This window comes from Lepisma saccharinum, chromosome 13 (genome assembly GCF_977018435.1).
Source record: "Lepisma saccharinum chromosome 13, izLepSacc3.1, whole genome shotgun sequence".
In the NCBI taxonomy this organism is placed as follows: Eukaryota; Metazoa; Arthropoda; class Insecta; order Zygentoma; family Lepismatidae; genus Lepisma; species Lepisma saccharinum.
Window position 1 is genome coordinate 53,968,421 of NC_139241.1, and position 23,255 is coordinate 53,991,675.

General features: G+C 36.3%; 1 protein-coding gene across 2 annotated transcripts in view; it reads right to left on the reverse strand.

Annotated features, from left to right (window-relative positions):
- The window catches only part of Lrp4 (LDL receptor related protein 4), a 411,647-nt gene that overhangs the window by 25,383 nt on the left and 363,009 nt on the right, over positions 1-23,255 (reverse strand). For both annotated transcript variants that reach the window (XM_083134187.1, XM_083134186.1), the window contains exons 13-21: positions 21,615-21,778; positions 20,336-20,470; positions 18,337-18,584; positions 15,984-16,145; positions 11,269-11,484; positions 6,760-6,883; positions 4,867-5,029; positions 3,840-4,002; positions 1,912-2,045 (exon numbers count right to left, since the gene is read on the reverse strand). In XM_083134187.1, the coding sequence (XP_082990313.1) occupies positions 1,912-2,045; positions 3,840-4,002; positions 4,867-5,029; positions 6,760-6,883; positions 11,269-11,484; positions 15,984-16,145; positions 18,337-18,584; positions 20,336-20,470; positions 21,615-21,778 (1,509 nt within the window). The remainder of the gene's footprint in view (positions 1-1,911; positions 2,046-3,839; positions 4,003-4,866; positions 5,030-6,759; positions 6,884-11,268; positions 11,485-15,983; positions 16,146-18,336; positions 18,585-20,335; positions 20,471-21,614; positions 21,779-23,255) is intronic.

The following is a 23,255-nucleotide window of genomic DNA, read 5'->3' on the forward strand; positions in this document are numbered from 1 at the left end:
CAAACGAGTTGTTATCAATAATTAGATTTTGATTATTACCTAACACTTGGTTTCGACCTGAAAGCATATATTTAGTTTTCTCTTTGTTAACTTCCAAACCTATCTCTTTAGCAGTTTTGAAAAATATTTTAGCATTATTCTTAATTGTATTCACATCATCCCCCAGTAAGTCTACATCATCTGCATATGCTAACAACTGAGTCACACCATTTAATTTTAGTCCTTGTTTAGTTTCTTTTACCTTCCTAACAGCATATTCTAAGGCAAAATTAAAGAGCAATGGAGATAATGCATCTCCTTGTTTTAACCCATCATGAATTGTAAATTTGTCAGACATATTAATACTCACACGAATTTTACTTTCTGTTTCACTGGTGCATATTTTTATCATACTAACAAGCTTAATGACTATATTGAATAAAATTCCACTGTATATATTTGTTAATCAGATAGAGTGGAACCCGAATTTAGATTTTCATGTACTGTAAGTTTTTGACCTTGATCCTCGTAATAACATGAAATTGAGGTTTGACTGTATATTCCATGACTTTATATAGTATTTTCCATCATGAAAAGCTTTTACTTTACTTACTTTAATTGTAAAATAAAATATGAAAGAAAACACTAAAAATGAATTAATACACAAAACCCTTAATTCTCTCTTTTTATCTATTTTGGTCATATTTTGTCGCATTTCTATCAAGTTTTCTAAAAATTAACATATTAAAACAAGAAAAAGCATAAAGCAAAAGAAGAAAACTATAACGTTTTTGTCAAATTTTCACCATATTCAAGAGTTGCAAAAGAGGGATATAAATAAATAAATAAATATCTTGGGATTACCTGCTAAAAAAGAAAAGTTTATTTTAAGCAAAGAATGAGGCAAAACTATTCAAACTTATGCCCCCATCAGAATCAAAGGTAGATCCCCTTGATTACATAACAGCAGTTCTAACTACTAAGCTATTAAGGAAAATAAGCATCTTTTGCATCATTGAAACTCACTATAGATGTTTTATACTTATCAGAATAAACAATAAGCTCACTTAATAATAGTTTTTCTTGTATGTACGTATTTCTTGCATTCTAGAATTACTTCTCTTGTAGTTTATGGTTATTACAAGCATAAAAACACAGTTTTTCGTCGTGTCGTTTCAGGAGAACACATGCTCCCTTCATCAGACATTTATTTTTAGTTTGACTAAAGATACAGTTACAACAATGGTTAAGATTTTTTTAAATAAAAAAAAGAATCCCAAGAACAGGTTTGTCAGCTGACATCATCGAAGAGAAGCATTTGATTAAAAAGAGAAGGGTTATAAAAAGAGTAACGGGAAACATAGATATGAATATTTGGGAAGCTTTGTTCATTGCATAAGAACACTGGAATAAATTAAATAATGAAAATGGTAATATAGACCCACTATGGAGTTTTCTTTTTCATAAGTGGAGTAAGCACCATCTTTAAAATTTAATGTAACAGAAAACATCAAGACACTCTGTGAAAGCAATGATGATTTTGAATTGCCTGATGATATTTGGGATTCATAATATTTTTTTAATAAAAATAATGTGATCAAAATTTTTATCTGACATAAAGATAAAACAGACCGCTTGTTTTTTTTTCACAGTTATGTTGCTATATTACAACATTGTAACATTGACAACATCCATTGTATAATGGATTCTCTTTTTTATTTAAAAAATTCTTAACCATTATTATAACTGTATCTTTAGTCAAACTAAAAATAAATGTCTGATGAAGGGAGCGTGTGTTCTGAAACATCACAACGAAAAACTGTGTTTTTATGCTTGTAATAACTGTAGACAACAAGAGAAATAACACTTAATAAGTTTACAAATATTCAGAACAGTTAATGGAATAGTACTGAAACTGAAATGTCCACAAACCTTCCTCCCAGTTGAATCTATGACAATCCCATCAGCTGTTTCTACACCGTCCACTATTATACTTTCAATACGGCTTCCGTCTGGAGAAGCTTTCTGAATTATATCTTCTGCAGTGTCTGTCCAGAAAATGGCACCTGAAATTACAAGAATGTATAAGCTCAATTAACTAAACATTCAAAGTATGGATGGACCAATGTCAAATTCTCGAATTTGTATTTGTGTTTTATTAGTAGTGCTTTTTCTGCCACTTTGGCTAATCATGATGATGAGGATGAGTGAGGATTAGATGAAATTGATAAATGGGCACTCAGAAAGAATATCCATGCCCAGGCTGGAATTCCAACTCCGGAAATTTAGTGGCAAGTGTACATTTGGCCAATGCCAGAGCAGCTGTTTTCAAATTTTCCTATATTTTCAAAAAACCGCTATGATATACCAAAATCTGTAAAATTACATCCGCTCAGAATTCATTATAAAGAACTGACATGAATCTTGAAGCAGTTTACTTTTTCTATTGCCTAGACATTCTCAAAAGTTGTGTGGCTACTTAAGTGTATTAAACTTTTGATAATATCTAGACAACAGGAAAAAGCAAACCACATGAAGATTCATGTGAATGCTCTAGAATGAATTCTAAATATGTCATTCTTCAGATTTTGGGGCAGCCCCCATGGCAGAGTGGTTAGCACATTGCACTTCCAGGAGTCCTGAATTCGAATTCCAGCCTGGGCATGGATGTTTGTGAGTATCCATTCATCAATTTCATCATATCATCACTAATCCCCATCTTCGCAATTTAGCCAAAAGTGGCACAAAAAGCATAGTAAAATAAAGCAAATCAATCAGATTTTGGGATATCATAGCAGCTTTTCAAAAGGAGAGGGAAATTTGAAAAAAATCTGCCCTGGCACCAGCCAAAGGTCCAGCTGAGCCTTAACTTGCTTGGCCACTAAGCTGGCTTCAAATTCTTGTTTGAGTTTTTGTTTTGAGTCCACTTTATGCACAGATTAGCTTGTTTTGAGTCCACTTTATGCACAGATTAGCTAATCAGGACTGATCCTGCAGTATAAAGTAGGATCTGAACCACCCTTATTTATTGTATTTAACCAGCTGATTGCAAAGAATTTCACCTTCACATAAAACAGTATGTAATGATAGTAATATTAATGTTATTTCTATTATAGGATGAAAGAAAATGTTATATCTATTATAGGATGAAAGAAAAACTTGAATTTTCTTGGCCAGTTTTATGATACTACATTTGTTCGCACAGAAGCATCTCTCTTAATCAGATCTTGAGAATATCATCATTTGTTCCTGATTTTATACTAGATGGTAGTGCATTCCATGCTTTCGGGCCAACATTGAAAAATATGTCTTACATGTTGTGCTAGAATGGTGAGGAACGTTTCATTATTCCTTACACCACGAATTTCATCTTTTTCTTTGTTATGATGTGTTCTGTGTTCATCAAATAACAGTATAATGTTAATACAGTAATTATCTAAAATATGTTAATGAAAAAAGGTAGAAATAATATAAACCTAAAATACAAGTGATTTTGTGACTAATTTATATAAGCAACTAACTATTAAAAACAGTACAGAAAATTGCACATTGCTACTTTAAAATTGATTGTTGTGGTAATAGTTATTATACATAGATTTTAATGTAAATTGCCACCACAATACTGGAGCAGATAACATTATTGCAGTACTATAGTAAACCTCCTTCCATATAAACTCAATTATCATCTTTGTTATTATTACTATTGAGATTTAAACTGGGGATGCAGAAGAGGGTACTGACCTAAATACAAGGGGTGCACCCTCTCACACCTCTCTACTGACAACTATGCTTTCCGATCACAGATAATCCAATAACTATTTTGCTAATTTTTTGGATTCTGCATTAATACATTGGCTTACCTGTCTTTCTATCGACATCCACAGCTATGGCATTCTTCAAGGGAGGCAGAGGAAGAACGACATCCACAATGTATGGAACATCCAGAGATATTTGGCGAATGTCAACACGATGAGCAAATATTAGCGAATTGGTTGGCCCTGGAGCACACGTACGGCCATCACTCTGCAAAATCACAATGTAGGCATTACAATAAAATCTCCAAGACACTAACTCAAAACACTCACATTGTATCTAAACTCATAAAGATACAAAATATATAAGCAAATGCATGTTTTTGTTGAATAGCCATATCTCCAAAATAACTGTTCTCTTTGTTGTTTTGACAAAAATATAGTGTATTTGACATATTTTTGACAACTTTGACCATAAATGCATACTTTACTGTATTTTGCAAAATTTGTCACGACTGTTACATTATTCGCTAAAAATAAGGTTTACTAAATTGAAAACAAGTGTACAATTATTCACAGATGTGTCATTTGTCTTGTTATATCAAACATTCACTGCTTGCTAGTTTCCAAATTTAGATGCTGCTTCCTTTCACATGAATTATTTTAGTTCCTGAGGAAGTAGATATAAATTATATTTGTGAAACATCGGACACAATTTTCAAAGTTTTTTAGTGTAGGATTACTGGAAGATTCATTAAATATCTAAATGTTCAACAATATTTGCAAAACGCACATATTTTTTTTAGAATTTTTAAATATCAGTGTTAGTATCTGCTGAACACACAAAAAGGAATATACAAAAAAAAAAAAGAAATTTCTAGAAAAGAACAATTGACACTGAAATACTAAGAATAAAACTTGGGAACCCTTATTTGCAAAGCAACAGCTGAGAAAATTCAGGGTCCATGCTACCCTTAATCAAGAAGTACTGTAATCATTTCTAGAAGAGAAAAGGAAGACCTAAACCACTTAGTCATTGGAGATTGAGCAAAAGGTGTATGTTTTTTAACATACACAAATTTAGTTTGGTGTATATTACCAAACCATATTTCTTGTGACTAAAAAAGATCCTTACCATTAGCTTGATGCCAATTGGACAGGCACAAGAGTGATCAGCTGGGACAGGAGCCAATAGACACAAGTGAGAGCAGCCTCCATTTTGCACGTGGCACATTGTAGGGACGATTTGCCTGTTCCGATTGAAAACACGCACGTCCATCAGTCCTGAAATGCCTGATCTGAAAAAGAAGCAAGAAGTATGAAATACTTCAGCACATTTTTCCACATCATTTGTTTTGCAAAAACTGTATGTATGCATTTTTGTTATTTTAGTGTTGCTTGTCTTCTGCTTTTTGGTTAACTGTGATGATGGGGATGAGTGATGATATGATGAAATTGATGAAGGAACGCTCACAAAGAACACCAATATCCAGCGTTGAACCAACGAATTTCAGTGGTAACTCGAAAGTTGGTCACTTAACTCACTTGGCCACTGAGGCAGCATGTGAGTGTAAAAACTAGTAGGTGCCACTCTATTTGTTCACATTTTGAATATTTTTCCTACTTTATATCTCTTTCCTGCTTCTGACAATAAGGATGATGCTGCTTAGATAAAATTATGTGCTATATAAATACAACGTGATGAAAGGTCACATATCTACCACAACTTTGACCTGGAAACACTGTGAATACTGATTTGGATATTGTACTTAACTTTTCTACCACTTTTGGCTAATCATGATTATAAGGGTGAGTGATGATATGAAATTGATGAAGGGACACTCAAATGAAAATTCAATGCCTCTATGCATGCTTACCACACCAGCATGTTTACAAATAGAGGAGGAAGTTCGTTAATGGCCTCAGTCAGCACACAGATGGATGGAAAGATACGTGGCTCATAAGTGATTGCACATATATTCCAAATATTCTTCTTCTTGAGGTATACAGGCACTAACTCAGACTACTTGAAAATATATGTGAATCAGCAACGGGTCTATGCTAAAATGCAGTAAACTTGTGCAACTTTACATGCAGGAATCTACAAGATAAAAAACAAATTAAGGTTTTCATTTGACTGTCCCTCGTATAATTCAAGTGTAAACCAAGACATCAAAGAGCAACAAAAGTTCAGAAAAATTTATGGTACTACTTCGATCTCGTGAAAACACCTATAACTCATTTATTTCGTTCTTTTTAACATTCCAACTTACGTATTCTGCATTGCGGAACATTCTTTAGGGTGGAATTATGCTTTTTTCACAAAAATAATAGCAGATAGCCCCAAAAACCATTCACGGATAGGCCCACAAACCATTCATGGATAGCCCCACAAATCATTCACGCATAGCCCCAAACACCATTCACACATAGCCCCAAACACCATTCATGCATAGCCTCCAACACCATTCACGCATAGCCCCAAAAACCATTCACGGTAAGGTTAGGTTAGGTTCCGTTAGATTAGGCAAACATAGTTAAAAATTCATTTTTCTAGAAACATGAATTCGCGCTAAAAAAGATTACACAATGAAAGAAAATACATTGACGAACTTCGATAATGCTATAGAAACTGATTTCCGTAAGTAGTTTCTTCTGTAAAAATGAAGAAATCAGTTTTCACTAGATCGAAGTGTTACCAAATTTATCTTTGTCTACTTTATGCTCAGATAGGTCAATCAGGACTAGAAGGGAAAGAGAAGAGAAGTCAAGAAGAGAGAGACTAAGAGAGAGAATGAGGGGAATGAAATAAGAGGGGGAGAAGGAGGAGAGAAGGAGAAAGAATAGAAACAGAGAACAAGAGAGGGAGAAGGAGGAATAAAGAAACATATCGTAAATAGAGAAGTGAGGCAGAGATGGATAAAGAGTATAGAAGAAAATAGGAGTGAAGACAGATAAAATAATTCAGTATTTATCCAGGTAAGATCACAGTCTGGCATAAACTGGCATTATAGAATATCCTGCTTACCTTAAAACAGATCTTTTATTTCCTGTTGACTTATCAGCAACATGAATGCTAGCTGTATCCCAGTCTGTCCAGATAATTTTATCCTCAAACACTGCTAAGCCAAATGGATGTGGTAATTCAGCTCCTGAATTGAAGAAAAAAAGTATTTTAGCAATGACAACTTTTATTTGTCCACATTGATTCAATCAACAATTGTTCATTACAATTGTATTTCATTACAAGGTTGCTATAACATGCCTTGAAGTGATTTCTAGTGCAGTTGTTAAAAAGTGCTATATCTTTTGCCTGTCTCAGTAGACATTTACAAGAGACTGCCATGATATTCCAAATTCTTAAAAAATGACACATGTTTACAAATCTTTCTAGAGCATTCAAGGGAATCTTTACATGGACTCTTTTCACTGTTTTCTAGAAATCTGTAATAGATTTGTGGCACTGTAAGCCTATGTTGTATCACAGATACAGTATGTAACATTCTTATTCGTACACACGGATTTTCAAAGAAAATGCTTTAATATCTGAAAGGAAATACACTCTTTTTAAATTCTTTCTTTACAATTCAATAACTAATATCATTACGAACATAAAATCTTACCCAAATTCTGTATAACCAATGACAATAATAAATGAAATGAAACTTAAAGAGAAACATGCCATTTTTTTACAACTTTTCTATTCGTACACTTTATAATATAAAAGAAAAAAGTATATTCAGAGCAAATTGATTGACAGTTCTAATACTTTGATGCGTATCCTTTGGCTTTAATTACTGCTTGACACCTGTTCTTCACAGAATTAACCAGTTTCCGACATGTTTCAGAGCTTATTTTATTCCACTCGGCTTGCACAACAGTTTTCAACTCTTGTTTGGACTTGACGCCTGCTTTATGGACTCGCCTCTTCAAAATTGACCATAAATGCTCAATGGGATTTAAGTCTGGACTTTGAGCTGGTGTTTGTAGTAGTTTGGGCACATTCCGTATTAGCCAATTCATGTCAACTCGCACTTTATGCTCACTGTCATTGTCTTGTTGGATACTGTAGATAGACGACATGTCCATTTTTTGGGCACTCTGCTTTACGTTGTTCTTCAATATGTCCAAATATACATATGCATCCATGATACCATCAATAAACTGGATGGTATCAACACCTTTGGACGACATACAGCCCCCAATCATTAATGACCCACCACCGTGTTTAACTGTTGGAACTGCTAATGTGATCATTGTCTATATTTGATTTTCTCCAGACCCTATTTATCCCATCTGACCCGTATATATTAATCTTGGACTCGTCTGACCATATGCCACTATCCCAAAATTCCTGGTCCATGCGGATGTGCTCTTTCGCGAATGAAAGTCTATTCCTGCGATTCACCTTATTTACATACGACCTCTTTCGTGGTATTCTGCCATGATATCCTGCTTCCACAAGGCACGTCGGACAGTTTGATCGGACGTCATCTTGCCAGCAACATTTTCTACTAACGGTTGTAACTGAGGAACACTTAGTAGGGGTTTTTCTCGCACTCTTTCTAAAATAAAGTGTTCATCACGTTTTTTAAACCGTCTTGCTTTTGGTTTTCTCGGCACATTCTGTGTTGAACCTTCCTCTCTACATCTGTTTACTATGTATTGAACTGTGGAGTGTGATTTGTGATTTGTCCAATTTTTCTTAACGAATAACCTCTAAGGGCCAAATTTATAATAACATCCTTCAGATCGGATCTAAGTCCCTTTATCTTGCCCATTTCGAACACGCTGATAGATAGACGATAGGCCTACAATAATACCTACGCCAGCATTCCACTTGACGGGGAGCGCGCCTGCATGTTCAAACTTGTTACGAAGTTGCAAACTGCACGAAATCGCCCGAATAGCGGTGGCGCTGTATGCGAGGAAGATTGAAACTCTTGCCTGTACGAATAACAATGTTGCATGAAACAGCGTGTTTTTCTCTTTTCACACAAATTATATGCTCTGTTTATACACTTTGAACATACATTTTTATTGACATTTGTTGGTGAAACCTTCATTAACATTAATTTCCAGGTACATATGAAAATGATTATATTTACTAGTAGATATGACACTTTTTCCTCGGAAATTCTATGTGTACGAATAACAATGTTACATACTGTATGTATCTTAGACAAAAACAAAAGCAAGTCACAGGAGTTTGGGATATCACAGTGGCTTTACAAAATCAAAGAAGTTTTGTTTTGAAAGATTGTTTTTAAAAGTCATTGCCGAGACAGACAAAGGTTCTAGAGGCATCTTAGAGAAGTACCAGTGGCAGCAAAATACATTAGTGGACAGTGACACAGGTGAGAATATTTTGTGGGGCCAGTCAAATCTGAATGGGCTTTTTATATTTTATTTTTTTCCTTTCTGAGGTTGGTACACCTGAAAGTATTTTCCAATGTAATATTTTTCTTTAGCTTGGCTTTATTTACAAGGAAGAGAATACATAAGTTTGTAGAGGTTTGAAAATATCAAATACATGTACCCGTAGGTGTGTTTTCAAACCAGAGTGACAAATGACAAGCAACATATGTCACTTCTGAAGTGAACTTCCAGAAATGCACACAATCTTTCGTACCAGAGTGACATGATTACTATCCACACAAAGTGGACTGTTTTCTCAATGGCATGAATTGTGTCACCTCAGTGTGTTGGTTCTGCATAAAACAGTGAATGATCTCTTTACAGACTGGAGGGAAAATTGCCTATTCTGGTGTGTGTAGTTTGTGGCTATGTTGCTTGTCACTTTTATGTGAAACTCACATTACACATGCCACTTGTCATTTGTCATTTCAGTCTGAAAATCCTAGTGAGATAACTAGTTTCCCTGAGGATAGCTGAAATTGACAATCTCCTTTTTTACCAGTAGACACTTCATCACATGAAAAGGCTACATATTTGTTGTAAAAATTCATTTAATCACCAAGTTTTACTTGCCTGGTGTGGGTAAGAGAGCTGACTGTTGGACTTGGGAGGATGTCTGCCTCCCGTCTGGTGTCATCACTATTTTAAGGGAAATAATTTACAATTACACACATTCATAACATTGTACAGCAAGGAATAATAACTCTATTAGGCAAATAGTTTGGATAAAAGTTTTGTCATTCTTTGATACATATTCTGTAATCACAGAAATTTCTTCTTGTATTTTTCCTCAGCACGTAATCTACAGTGCTTTTCACAGTCAAGTCGCCTATGGAGCGAAGGCTAGCATGCCGGGCAGTGAGAGCACAACTTCTGGCATTTAGACCCGCAGTTTTATGCTGACCTTGGCACTGGATGCATCAGTGCTTCAGTATACAGATAGCTGGTGACCAGTTTGCACATGTTTGTGAAGTGTTAATGTGTTCACGTGCTTTAGATTGATTTGTTTTAGTTTATGCATTACTGGTGCTTTTCTGCAGTCTAATAATGCCATGCTATCCCTAAAATTAGAAACAACAATTTTTTGTGTACGACTCTTAGTTCATTACAAAAGTCTTGAAGGGAAGCCGGACCCTGTGGCCGAGTTGTTAGCACATCACACTGCGCTGCCAAGGGTCCCGTATTCGAATCCTGCTCAGGTTTGGTTGTCTGTGAATGTCCATTCATCAATTTTATAATTTCATCACTCATCCCCATCTTCGCAAATTAGCCAAGAGGCACAAAACGCAAAGTAAAATAAACTAAATCAATCAATCAATCTTGAAGGGAAGTCAGAAGGCATTTTGCAGCAGAATTCCCAGATGTTCATGTTCCACACAGAGGCAGTGTTCGAAAACTTGTGAACAAATTTAGGGAAACAGGGTCTGTTCTTGATAAGAAGCGAAGGTTTAAATGACGTGTGCTTACTGAGAAGAAACTAGACAACGTTGAAGCATGACTGGAACATACTAATCAAAAATCTCTCCAGCACCTTGCAGCACAAGAAACAGACATTTCCATGACGTCTGTATGGCGAGCTGCACAGCTTTTAAACCTGAAGCTATACATTAGAAGACCTGAAAGAAACATCACAAAGAGAAACTGATACATGTTAGTGAAAAATTCCTAAAAAAAATGTAAAATGTGTGTATGCAGGAGGACAATATTTGCAACACCTCTCGAAACAAGGTACATGCTCATTTTAATTGTAACTGTCATGTAATTGTACAAGATTTCATTTCATAGCTAGCGGTTCCAGTTACATGGATATTGCATCGAGTTACCAGCAGATGTGCTCTCAATGCCCGGCATGCTAACCACTGCTCCATGGGCAACTTGATCATGAAAAGCACTGTGTATCTATATGTATGCTGAGTTATGACAGCACCCCTAGCAGCCCTTGGAAAAATTATGGAAACTGGAAGGCTCTCAAGAGGTGAAGTAACAAGTTGCAAGATGGATGCTGGCCACTGAAGTAAAATTTTTAGAAGAAAAACTAATCAGATTTGTGGATGAAGTTAGTACTTCTTTCATGTATATTAATGTCTCGTCGTGTTTTCTATTCCTTACATGAACATACCTATTAACGTTGTTCTGCCTTTCCCTTCAAGAGAAGCATATTCAATTGTCTTCGTGCCACCGTCAGCCCAATAAAGTCTTCCTCCTTCATGGTCAATGGCCAAACCATTAGGCCATGTAAGGTTATGCTTGATGAGATCCATTCTCTGCGAACCGTCCATTCCTGCTCTCTCTATCTTGGGGATGGCTCCCCAGTCGCTCCAGTACATGTAACCACCTGAGGGGGGGAAATAAAAGTAGTTTAATTTCCTGCTGTAACAAGAAGAAAGAAAAAAATTACCAGAGCTAAGTCGATGCCAATATAATGATATAGGAATATTGGTATGAGAAAGCATTGGTTGGAAATCAATCATCGATACTGGTCGATAAATTTCTAGTTTGGGAATCTCACATGTTTCACAAAAATGGTGCTCGATATTTTTGCAGAGTCTAAATATCCTGATTGATTTATTGATTTGGTGTTTTAAGTCCACTTTATGCACAGTGAAGCTAATTGAGACTGGATCTACAGTTTATAGTGGGATCCGAACCACTATGTGCCTCCACCGGGTATTGAACCGGGGACCCGTTGATTACAAGGAAATGACGCTACCACTGCGCTACCGCAAAATGCATAATTTTCATTATTTTGGCAACAGCATTATTAAGAGAAAAACATTGCGACTAACACTTTAACTGTCAGGCTGAATCTTGCATTTTCTTGTGGGAGGCTGGAGCTATTTTGATGGTGTGTTTAATTATTATGCAATGGGTCTGTATGATAAATTTTTAGTTGCTTTTAAAACTTGACTCCCACACCATCTGTAAGAAAACTCAGAAACCAAGACTGCAAAGCCTTTCCAGGAGACCATGGAAACTCATTCACACATTTGTCTTCAAAACAGCAGTGTATGGAAATATATATGCCATCTGCAAGATGCATGTCAATCTGATGCAACCTGTTTATCAATTTGATGTACGCGGCAGTTAAAGTGTTAAATAATTATGTAAAATTATAAATATTTAAAAGCAAAACTCTGGTATATTGACATGATATAGTTCAGATTAAAAATTACACTATAAAATTTATTTTAGATGAACCGATATGAAATTTTGGCTGATACGGCTATACAATTTGCAGATACCGATATTCTACCGATCTGATATAAAATTCCAAATGGCCCTTGAAGAACCTGAATGTTTCATTAACCTCCTCAACAAATGTACATTACAAAGTAACTGCAATGCAATGGAAGCTGCATATTTAGACATTTTGTTTTCACAAAAGTATGGTATGGAGATTATTCATAAAAATTACAGCAAAATGGCAGAATATTGCACTAAACTATAAGATATGTATACATATATTGGATCGGTTCAATTATCGGTAATTATGGCCAATACCGATTGAGTACCGATTAATCTGTTCCAACCATAAAATTTATAAATATTCTGAACATCTACTTATTTTTTTGAAATTTCTAAGTATTGGCATCAGTAATAATTGTTAAGAGTATTAGTATTATATTGGATTAAAGTTGTATCGAGTCAGCTCTAAAAATTACTACCCAGTGGAGGCACACAGTGGTTCAGATCGCACTTTAAACTGTAGGTCCAGTCCCGATTAGCCTTACTGTGCATAAAGTAGACTTAAAACACCAACTCAATCAATCAATCAAACTCTAAAAATTACTATTACCTTTCATCAACTGCAGTGTTTTGAAAGATGTTAAGTCTCTTTTCGTAAAATATCTCTATTGTAAATATCAAAAATACATCAAACATACTTCTCCCAGCCTCACCTATAAACAGTGGAAACCCGATTTTACATTATTTTTCATTTTTCATCAAATCTTCTTGAACCAAAAAATGTTATAAAATTTTCCAAGATTTTACATTTTCCTGCATTTTAAGTTTCTCATCTTCGTCCTCTGAAAAATATTAAATTGAGGTTCCACTGTATTAGTGAAAGAATTATAAAACTTAGACACATCCAAGAGAAAACCGAAGAAAGCTATTAAAATATGGATACAAATTAAGGGTGTGCATACAATTAAATGAGAGAAGGGGCATCGACAGAGAAGAGTGGGAGAAATGAAGCACATTTGCATGGACAGAACTGGTAAAGTTTATAAAGGGGCATGTTGTTAAGTTTTCTGAGTAACCTTCCATTATCACATCAATTACAGAGCACTTCATTTTTGCCAAAAGAGATGAGAGAGAAGGCATAACAAGTACAGAAAGGTACAGAAACACCTGCAGGATTTTTCTCTGGGGAAGCAGCAGTGCTTAAAGTGGGGGAAATGTGGGCTGATCCTTTCCCACAGTTAACAGAATTGTCATAGAGCATCACCATCATTAGAATAATTGCATAGGCACGTAATCTGCTCTTTTACGGCACCCCTCATTCATGAGGGGATGTTAAAGTTGTCGTCCCGAAAGCAACCTCACTTTACTTCAAAGAAAGTTCTGAAAGATCAATTTTTCCCCTAACAGCCACATGTCAGGTCCATGTGGAGTGCAATAAATCGTCCCCTGAAACCATTCCCACCAATAGTGTCCGTCCAAGAAATGACAGCTCTCGTCAAGTCCACGTGGACTAAATGAGATGTTGCTAATTCAGTTTCTTTAGAGATTTCTAAATGAGAGGTTGCGGTTCTCTATCTTTGCTAGGTTGTGTTATTGTGTTTTTTCTATTTTTTTATGCAATATAAAGACCTTGGGAGTAAAACGTCACAGTGAATGAATGGATGTCTAAATACTGCAGGCAAAAGTGACAACAGCGCTTTGCCGAAAAACAGGTGGTGGCTCGAAACCAGATACGGGTCCGGTCAGCTTCCTCTGGGGTTCTGTCAAAGATGCCGAACTTGTGATACGTTCAAGACTAGCACTATACAATTTCAAAATTTGAATTATTTCTTTCCAGATATCTCATGAAAGGCAAGTGCCTGCCCCCACCCTTTTACAGGCACCCTTGCACAGAAAGGTGAAAAAAGTAGTTCTCACTGACAAAGCTTGAAGGAAACCCCAGGTCTGTATTTATATATGCAAAGGGCTAACAGGCCTGGGTTGTTAGCTTTGTATATAGCGTTAGTCCATGTTATGTCAGATGGGGGTGTAAGGGGTGATCTTCCATTAGTACACCCAATTGTCAACCTCACTTCCACGTAGTACACCCTGGACTACAGTTTGAAGACTCACGAGGCTCTGGCATCTGGCCCTATGGCCAGTATAATTCTGTGTATTGTCCTGTTTTTTGTCCTTATGTGTGCTGAGTGCCCCTTTGCAGCCTCAGCTTTTAACCGAAGTCAGAATATTTTAATATTTTAGTTACACAACATTACAGTTATGTTAAGCCCCTATCACACGGAACTGGATTTCTAGTAGGAATGCCCTAGCTGGCGCTGAACTAACTTTCTAGGTAGCAATCATGGCTGCCTGGCTGACTTCTTGACTGGTTTGGAGGAATAGGACATGTTCTAATTGCTACTTGCTTTCCTCGACTGGATTCTGTGGAACAGCCAATCAGAGCAAAGTTATGCCATGTGAAGATAATCTGTGAGTGTGCAAAGGAGAGCTCTTGTCTGTGGTTTCTGAGTGTTACTCTAGCAATGTATAACATATACAGCATGAAAGGCACGTTGAGTTACACCATCTATGCTGAGTGCATGGTGTTTACATTTGAAACAACTAAAATATTCTTCCATACATGTACCGTAAACGTTGTAAAGTATGTATTTAAGCAGCGCCAATGTTTTGTACCTAATAACGTTTTATACGAAACGTTATTCCTCTCGGGTCAATAGTTATCGGCTTTTAAAAATGTGAAGTGATACATTGATCACATCTCACGCGGCCGCCATTACAACTTTCCTCGTATGGGAACAAAAGTCTATCGACAAGTATGCTGATAAGTATCGTGTGAGGTAAAAACTAGCAAATTGGTAGCCAGTCCAGTGCCAAATAGGGCATACCTACTGGAAATCCAGTTCCGTGTGATGCGGGCTAAATTTTAGTTATGGCAAGGGGCTGGACCCTGTATAACGTGATGGGTGCAAAATAACCTAAGTGCTGACACACCCAAAATTTTATATACAAATTCAAATTATGTTAGACAGTTTGCTACATTTTTACCACATTTGAAAAATCTAATTTTTTTCCATTTTTGTGGTCTTTTATGAAGGAAATTTTCATCTGTGTATGCACCTTGCAGATGGAGGCCTGGGGTTTCAAGCCCCTCCCAAAGCCACCTTAAATCTGGACCTGGGAAAACAACTGAATGCCTAAACTCTGTTCTGGAAATCTCTGGAGGCAAGCAGAAGTAGTGACTTGAGAAAGCTGGACCAATGACCATGCAAGAGGACAGGACATATTGCATGGAGGGGGAAAATTTGGCTGCAGCTACCAGCAGTTTGCAGCAGTGCACACTGCCTTCCTCCACTCATTCACTTTCTCCCCTTCTCTACCACTGTGAGTGGCCTTGCTCCACAGATTCCCGAGACAGAGTGTAATTAGTAGCTACAAAAGGTTTCATATATCTAGGTAGTGTTTGCTTGAGAAACTACCAGGAAACTTATATCGCAAAAAGAATAAAGGACACTTTCAAAATAAGTTTCAGTGTATTGTTTTGTACTATATAACAGTGATTATGCAAAGTTTTAAGAAGAATGCTTTAGTGTTCATTCAATTTGTAAATTTCCAATACATGCAAGAAAGTTACCTGCATTTAGAACTTACCAACAGGGTCGACTACAATATCCCTTGGCTTGTCCAGTCCCTCCCATATGAGCAATGACCTCATGGTTCCATCAAGGTTTGACACCTCTATTCTATTAGTGCCAGCATCGGTCCAGTATAATTTATTTGTCACCCAGTCAACTGCTAGGCCAGCAGGAGATTCTAAATTAGAAAGGAAAATAAATATGTTAAGATTATAAAGATGTATTAGTCATTAGGTATTATTATTAGAGCCCGGATGTTCAGGCACTGAAAAGTATAAAAAATGGCAGGGAAAAAGGAAACGAAACATTGAAAAAATGGCAGTGTATGTCGAAAAAAAAGGCAGTCAAGTTTCAGAAAGAGGCAGTGAAAATTGAAGAAGAGGCATTAAAAATTGAAGAGAAGGACTTAAATTCTTCTTAAATCTTTAAAAATGTATTTACAAATAATAATTTGAATAACAAGGGTTATTGAAAAATGAAATCAAATAGAAGAAGAGTAATATAATTTTAAAAAATGCCTTGGAGGAATGACAAAAAAGGCAAAAATGTTTGACAAAGGCAACATAAGGTGAAATAGGCAAAACAAGGCAACATATTGCCTTGTTGGAATAACAAAGGAAACAAAAAAGGCAAAAATGTTTGAAAAAGGCAGCGTAAGGTGAAATAGGCAAAAAAAAGGCAATATAAAGTATTGTTCAGAATGTTAAGAACCTTCGCATCGGTGTACTTTTGTGTTCAATTTTTGTCTACCAGCGTCGGAAACGAATAGGTATATTGCCTAAAATCCAGGCTCTAATTATTATAAATGGCGCATTCTTACATATTACAAGTGGTGATATTTCACGAACTTCTTGATTGCATTATCAAATCCAATGGAAGTGAAAGGAGGAACCAATATGATGAACCTACATTTTATGTTGAATCAGTTCCTCGAGGAAAAGCTAACTGTTGTTAAGGTTTCTCTTCAATGTATTGACATTCTACTAAACCTTGGAGATGTAAGGGGGATCCAAACAACCAAATGACTGGCAACACTTTCCTTGTTTCACAGGCCATTTATTTACAAAATTCCTATTGCTGCCACTGGAACGAACCTTCCGAAGATGGACGATGTCTGGCCATGCAAGTACTAACCAAGACCTAAGTCAAACTCACCCCATTCAATGCTCCACTCCTGACTACCTCAATGTATGGGAAAAGACTAACTGACTACCCAATTCTCAACTTGCAGCTCCTTCTGTCACGACCCTTCAATGACCCCTCTTCTGTCACACTCCTTGTAGAATTCCTGGACTTTTCCATCTGGAACCAACAGCCACCACCTCACTAGTAAGAAATGATTTATCTGACATAGCTTGCTGGTGGCTAAGAACTTCGTGAGTATAACTTTGGTTCTCTCGGCTGAGCCATACTTGCCCTTACAATATTGTGTTCAATCAGTTTTTGAAGGAAAAGCTACATATTGTGTTTAATAAGTTCCTGAAGGAGGGAATACATATTTTATTGAATCAGTTCCTCAAAGATGAATTACATATTTTGATAAATTGGTTCCATATTGCATTGAATTAGGTCCTGAAGGATGAACTACATATTGTATTTAATCAGTTCCTCAAGGATGAATTACATATTGTGATCAATCGGTTCCATAATGCATGGAATCAGATCCTGAAGGATGAACTACATATTGTGTTGAATCAGTTTCACAAAGATGAATTATAATATTGTGATCAATCAATTCCATAATGCATGGAATCAGATCCTAAAGGATGAACTACATATTGTGTTGAATCAGTTCCTCAAAGATGAATTACATATTGTATTAAAATCAATTCCTGAAGAATGAATTATATATTCCATTGAATCAGATCTTGACAGAAGAACTATATACAGTATTGTGTTCAATCAGTTCCTGAAGGACAAATTACATATTGTGATAAGCCAGTTCGATATTGCATTGAAACTGATCCTGAAGGATGAACTACATATTGTATTGAATCAGATCTGAAAGTATGAACTACATATTGTACTGAATCAGACCCTGAATGATGAATTACATATTTTGATAAATCAGTTTGTGAAGGATGAATTACAAATTATGTTGAATCACCCCCTGAACAATGATTAAAAGTTTTGGATTAACTGCGTGATAGAGAGAAATCAGCCATTTTTTCATCCAGATATCGGAGATGATTATGAAAATATATAAAAGAAAAATGAAAGAACCCAAAAAGGATTAACAGACTTATGTGTCACATTAGCATATTGTATGAAGAAAATGTGGAAAAAAGAATGAGAAAAATACTCATAAAATACAATCAAACTACATCTGGACATGAGATTAATTTAATTAAAACTCCATGACTACGTACCTAAATTAGAGCTTACAATAACTTGTTGGTTGCTCCCATTTAGAGTTGCTCTGCTGATGGTGTCAGCTTCAACATCGGTCCAAAAGATGGTGTCATTCTCGCTGTCCCATCCCAGTGCCACAGCAGACATCACACCATCAACAGGGATCACCATGTCAACATGCCCTGGCCTGTTTAGCTGCATTAGTCGCAGGTCTTTGCTTCGAGCAAACAAAAGAAGTGTTTCCGGGGTGGACTCGCATGTTTTCCTGTGAAGTAAGGATGCAAATTGAACTTTGTGAAATACTGTCAAGTGTAAGTAATGATGCAAAATTTTGTTACTGCTTCACATAGTGCTAATTACAAGCTTGTTGTGTTACAGTTGCTAGGTCAGTTATTTTCTTTGCACATTTCCCAAGTAACCAAAAGTGGTTGGCCCAACACCGTACTTAAAATGGTTGGTCAAATGTAAGAGCATACCATTGGGCAACAGTAATTTTAGCCAGATTCCAACATTGGCCCAACACGTGGTTTTTACATTGGGCCAACATGTAGTTTTACATTGGGCCAACATAGTGAAAACTAAAGTATGGATAGGTTTGTGTTCTGATTATATATATATATATATATATATAATTTATTGTGAGGCCAAATATAAACTACAGTACAAATTATTTGTGAAAAATAAAATAAAATACACAGCACTTTCTCATTCATGTGGTATCTTTGTTTTGAATGTATCTTCAAGTGGTAGCACAAAAACCTTTCTAGAGTGTACTTAGTTTTCCACCTTTCATGGAATTTAGTCTGCACATAACATTGTTTAACTACCTTCACAAGAATGATCTTGTTCTGCTACAGCTAAACAGACAAAACAATAAGCAATTCCCAACACATCTTTCATCCATGGTGGCTGACAAAGGACTACAAGTTAAGAATAGCTTCTACTATCATTAAAAAATATATATATTTCCAGTGTGTACTGCGACTGACATATTCGAAAAGAAACATTGTTACAAGTCACTTATTTATCACAACAACCATTGGCCCAATGTAAGACTAACTTCAATTTGCCAAGAAAGTAAAACCCAACCTTTCCCATGTAAAAACTGCAGTTGGCCAAATTGTTGTGGTTACTTGAGTTCCATGAAAATAACATATATTAAAGTTATGCACCCAAGAGTATGTTGCAGTGGCCACTGAATTTAATAGCACACACATGTAAAAGAAATGTCATTGGTAAGCGAGTACTTTCTTTTAGTATATTAATTTGCTACAGCATCTTTCATTCTCCAAAACATGAATGAATACTTTGAATATGTAAATTATAATTCTGACAAACTTTCTCATATTATGAGTAACATAATATTTCAACATCCTGCATATCCAGGTGAGTGGAGGTTAGGCTCCCTTTTCTGCCCCAGGTTTATAAACAAAATAACATCAGGTATATGGAAAAATTGTAAAAAAAATAAATCCACCACTGACTATGAAAAAGAAGCCATAACACAGTGGTATTCTCGTGACTACATGACTATTGTAAAGGGGGCAGGACTCCCTTTGTGAATACCACTGACAGCACACATTTACAGTCATAGCCCTTCCTTATGAAATTACTGGGCTTGTAACATATGAATATTCACATGTTGAATTTTATGAAACTAGTTTCTACACTCTTATGGAGTGGTGGTCTAGTTGGTAGAGTGTCCGACTGTCATGCGGGAGACCCATGTTCGATTCCTGGTGTGGGCGGTTTAAGGTCAGAATTTTTCCCACCTTGTCCCCACATGGGCTCACCCAGCCTCAAATCAGTGGGTACCTGGGGGTAACCCTGAGGAATAAAGGCATCCAGAGCATGGCGCTGATCACATCACCTCCAAAATGGCCGAGATTGAGAATATGTGGGGTCCAAACCCCCCCCCACATCTCCTAAATGTGCCTCCACTGTACGGTGCTACATGCACGGGGAACTTTACCTTTGCCTTACACTCTTAAATGTGAGTGCTAAAATAATACATACCCATCAGGGAGTAGATTAAGGCCCATGGGGCACACGCACTTATATGACAAACGATTTGGAAGACACATATGTGAGCAGCCGCCTTCATTGTGCCCACAGTGATTGCGATACTTGGGTTGCCTCTGAGGATGGTAACTGAAAGAAAACGAATCATACCACAGTAAGCTTTTTAAACCAATACCACATAAGCTTTTATGAGGTATTTTAAAAATTAAGTTTGAATTTAAATCCATGAACAAAGGATCTTTGGATCGCATTATTGTACAAGGAGGTTAAACTGGGATAGGTTTCAAAATTCAGTTGTACTGAGTCATACTTCTGCAACTCAAAGTTAAGAATTAAATTTGAATTTTAATAAGAAATGACAAGTATGTTTATTGAAATTGTTAACATTACCACAAGAGGTATTATAAAAAACACTAATATTAAGATAAAAATTACATTCAACATTGAAAAAATACTGAAAATTGTGGCTCATCCAGGGATCAAACCTAGAACCTCAGCATTCCATTCCAATGCTACACCTGATCTACCAAGCCAGCCTCTGGTCTCCCCATAATCTCCTCAACTTAGATCTCTCTATAAATTTATAATGTCCATTTCTGCTATATGCTGCTACTTCTTGTTGCTATTGGACAACATTGGAGAAGTGAACACTAATGCCACCTCCCTGCAATTGAGGGAACTAATTCAACAGAACAAGCTATTGCATTATTTAGATCAGTTAGAAGGAAATCCTTCTGTATGGAAAGCTATATTTACTGAAATTAAGAAGAAATCTGATTTTAATTCTGAATAAACTTTCTGAAAAGTGCACTGTAATCATCGCCACAGCATTAACAAATAGTTAGTCAAAATTATGTTAACACTAATGGATTGGTTTGTCCCATTTAATGTTAACATAATTTTGACTAACCCTGTATTTCCCACAAGTTACAGTGGCATATTCTCCCATGTTATCTGATTTACTACAGGTAAACCATTTTTTTTTCATATGCATAGAAATTGCCACAAAATTTGAAGTTGGTGGACTTCTATTTTTTTTTTAATATTTGTTTTGTTGGTGTTCTATTTCTATTATATCTAATTAATATATAATAAATACATACAATAAATAAGAATCGTTGTGTTAAACCAGGTCAAATTTTCAGAATATGTCACTGACAAGTTGACTGTTTGTTAGCACACAGTTCAATAGATCATCAGACTGAACATTTACACAAGTTCAGCTTCTTTACGTACTCGTGTATTAACAAAAAAATGTTTACTAATTGCATACCTGTGAATGTCCATAGGAAAGTGGAGTCCTGAATGAATGGTCTTGAAACCAGTGCCTGTAACTTTGTTTGCTGTTGAAATGCTTTTAGTGTGCCAATCAGTCCAATATATTGCATCTTCAAATAGCGTGAGTGCAAATGGATGTGGAAGACCTTTGCTAATAATCTGAAACACAGAAAAATCGTATGAATGCAAGACCAATCATGCTGCAGATTACTTCAAAAGTATGACATGGAACCATAGTACATGTGCACATGGATGTAGTTACGTGTATCAAACATGATGTGGTATATTTCCTTTTCTGTGTTTTCTATTTGTTGTTCAAGCACACGTCATCTGAGAACTAGAAGACAGAGAAATTGACAAGCAAACTATTTTATCAGTATACTGTGAGATCATCACTTGATACAAACACATGTTGGGAAGAGGGAAGGGGAATGTCCAGACAAAAGTCCATCCATAGCCTTCCCTGGGTTTCGAGACTTTTGTTGCCATAAATATCATACTGTACTTTTAACTGAGATCACCAATAGTATACAGATCTCACAACACAAACTGCCTGCATTACTTTATTCATCTGCTTTTTTATCTTAAATTTGTATTTTCCTTATTTTACATTGCTTTTCTGTCAGATTTGGATAATTGCAACAATGAGGATGAATAATGTTTGGATAAAATTGATGCACCCATGCCCATGACCTTGAACTCAAGATGGTTGGTGTCATGATTGCAAGGCCAGCACCCAATGAGGTTGACCACTGAAGTGATCCATATATCTATGTGTATATATAATATATTTTCAGTTACCTACATCGTGTATAGGAATTGACAATAGCTCTCCTCTAACCGTATATAGTACAACAGTCAATTATGCAAACCAAATATCTCACTTGAAAGTAATAAAAACTCAGATTATGTACATAGCTTGAAAAGACAGCATGAAAGGTGCCAAAACATTTCCACAAAGAAAATATACTGCTATTTTAAGAACATGTGACTTTTATTAGTCTAAATTAATATCATTAGTCCCACATCGTGGCCGCGCAGTCAAAGGTGTTAGGCTTTAGGCTTGGGCTATGGGATGAGTGCTGACTTGAGTCTCCTAGGTGGGGAGGGGGGAGTACAACAACTTTTCTTCTGAATTTTCGCCAGTGTATGAGAGTGGTGGCCACCCACCATTGTGAGGAAATTGGGGAGCTTCGAATGAGTAGCATACCCCAATCATAGAAAACCTACAACAATGACTTGGGGTTCGTCGTGCTGACCACATGTCACCCCATAATTGGATGGATGATTGCCCACCTCTGCTGAGGCATGTGGGTGTGAGGCCGGCAGTTGATAGGTAGGCACTGTCCCTCATAGGCTGTTACTCCATGGGTTAAGTTACATTAATATCATTAATTAAAAAATCATGGAAAAATATGGAGAAATAATATTGTACTGCCATTCTCAAACCAGCATCATTACCTCCTCTTCTCTTTTGCATTTTTCATCTCCCTGTACATCCTACTGGCCAAGATGTATAAATTAGCCAGCCTCCATGACAGAATGATCATCACGTGCTGCGAAGTCAAGAGGTTCCAGATATGAACCCTGGCCAGGCATGGATGTATCATTTTTTTGTCAAATACCCATTTTATCA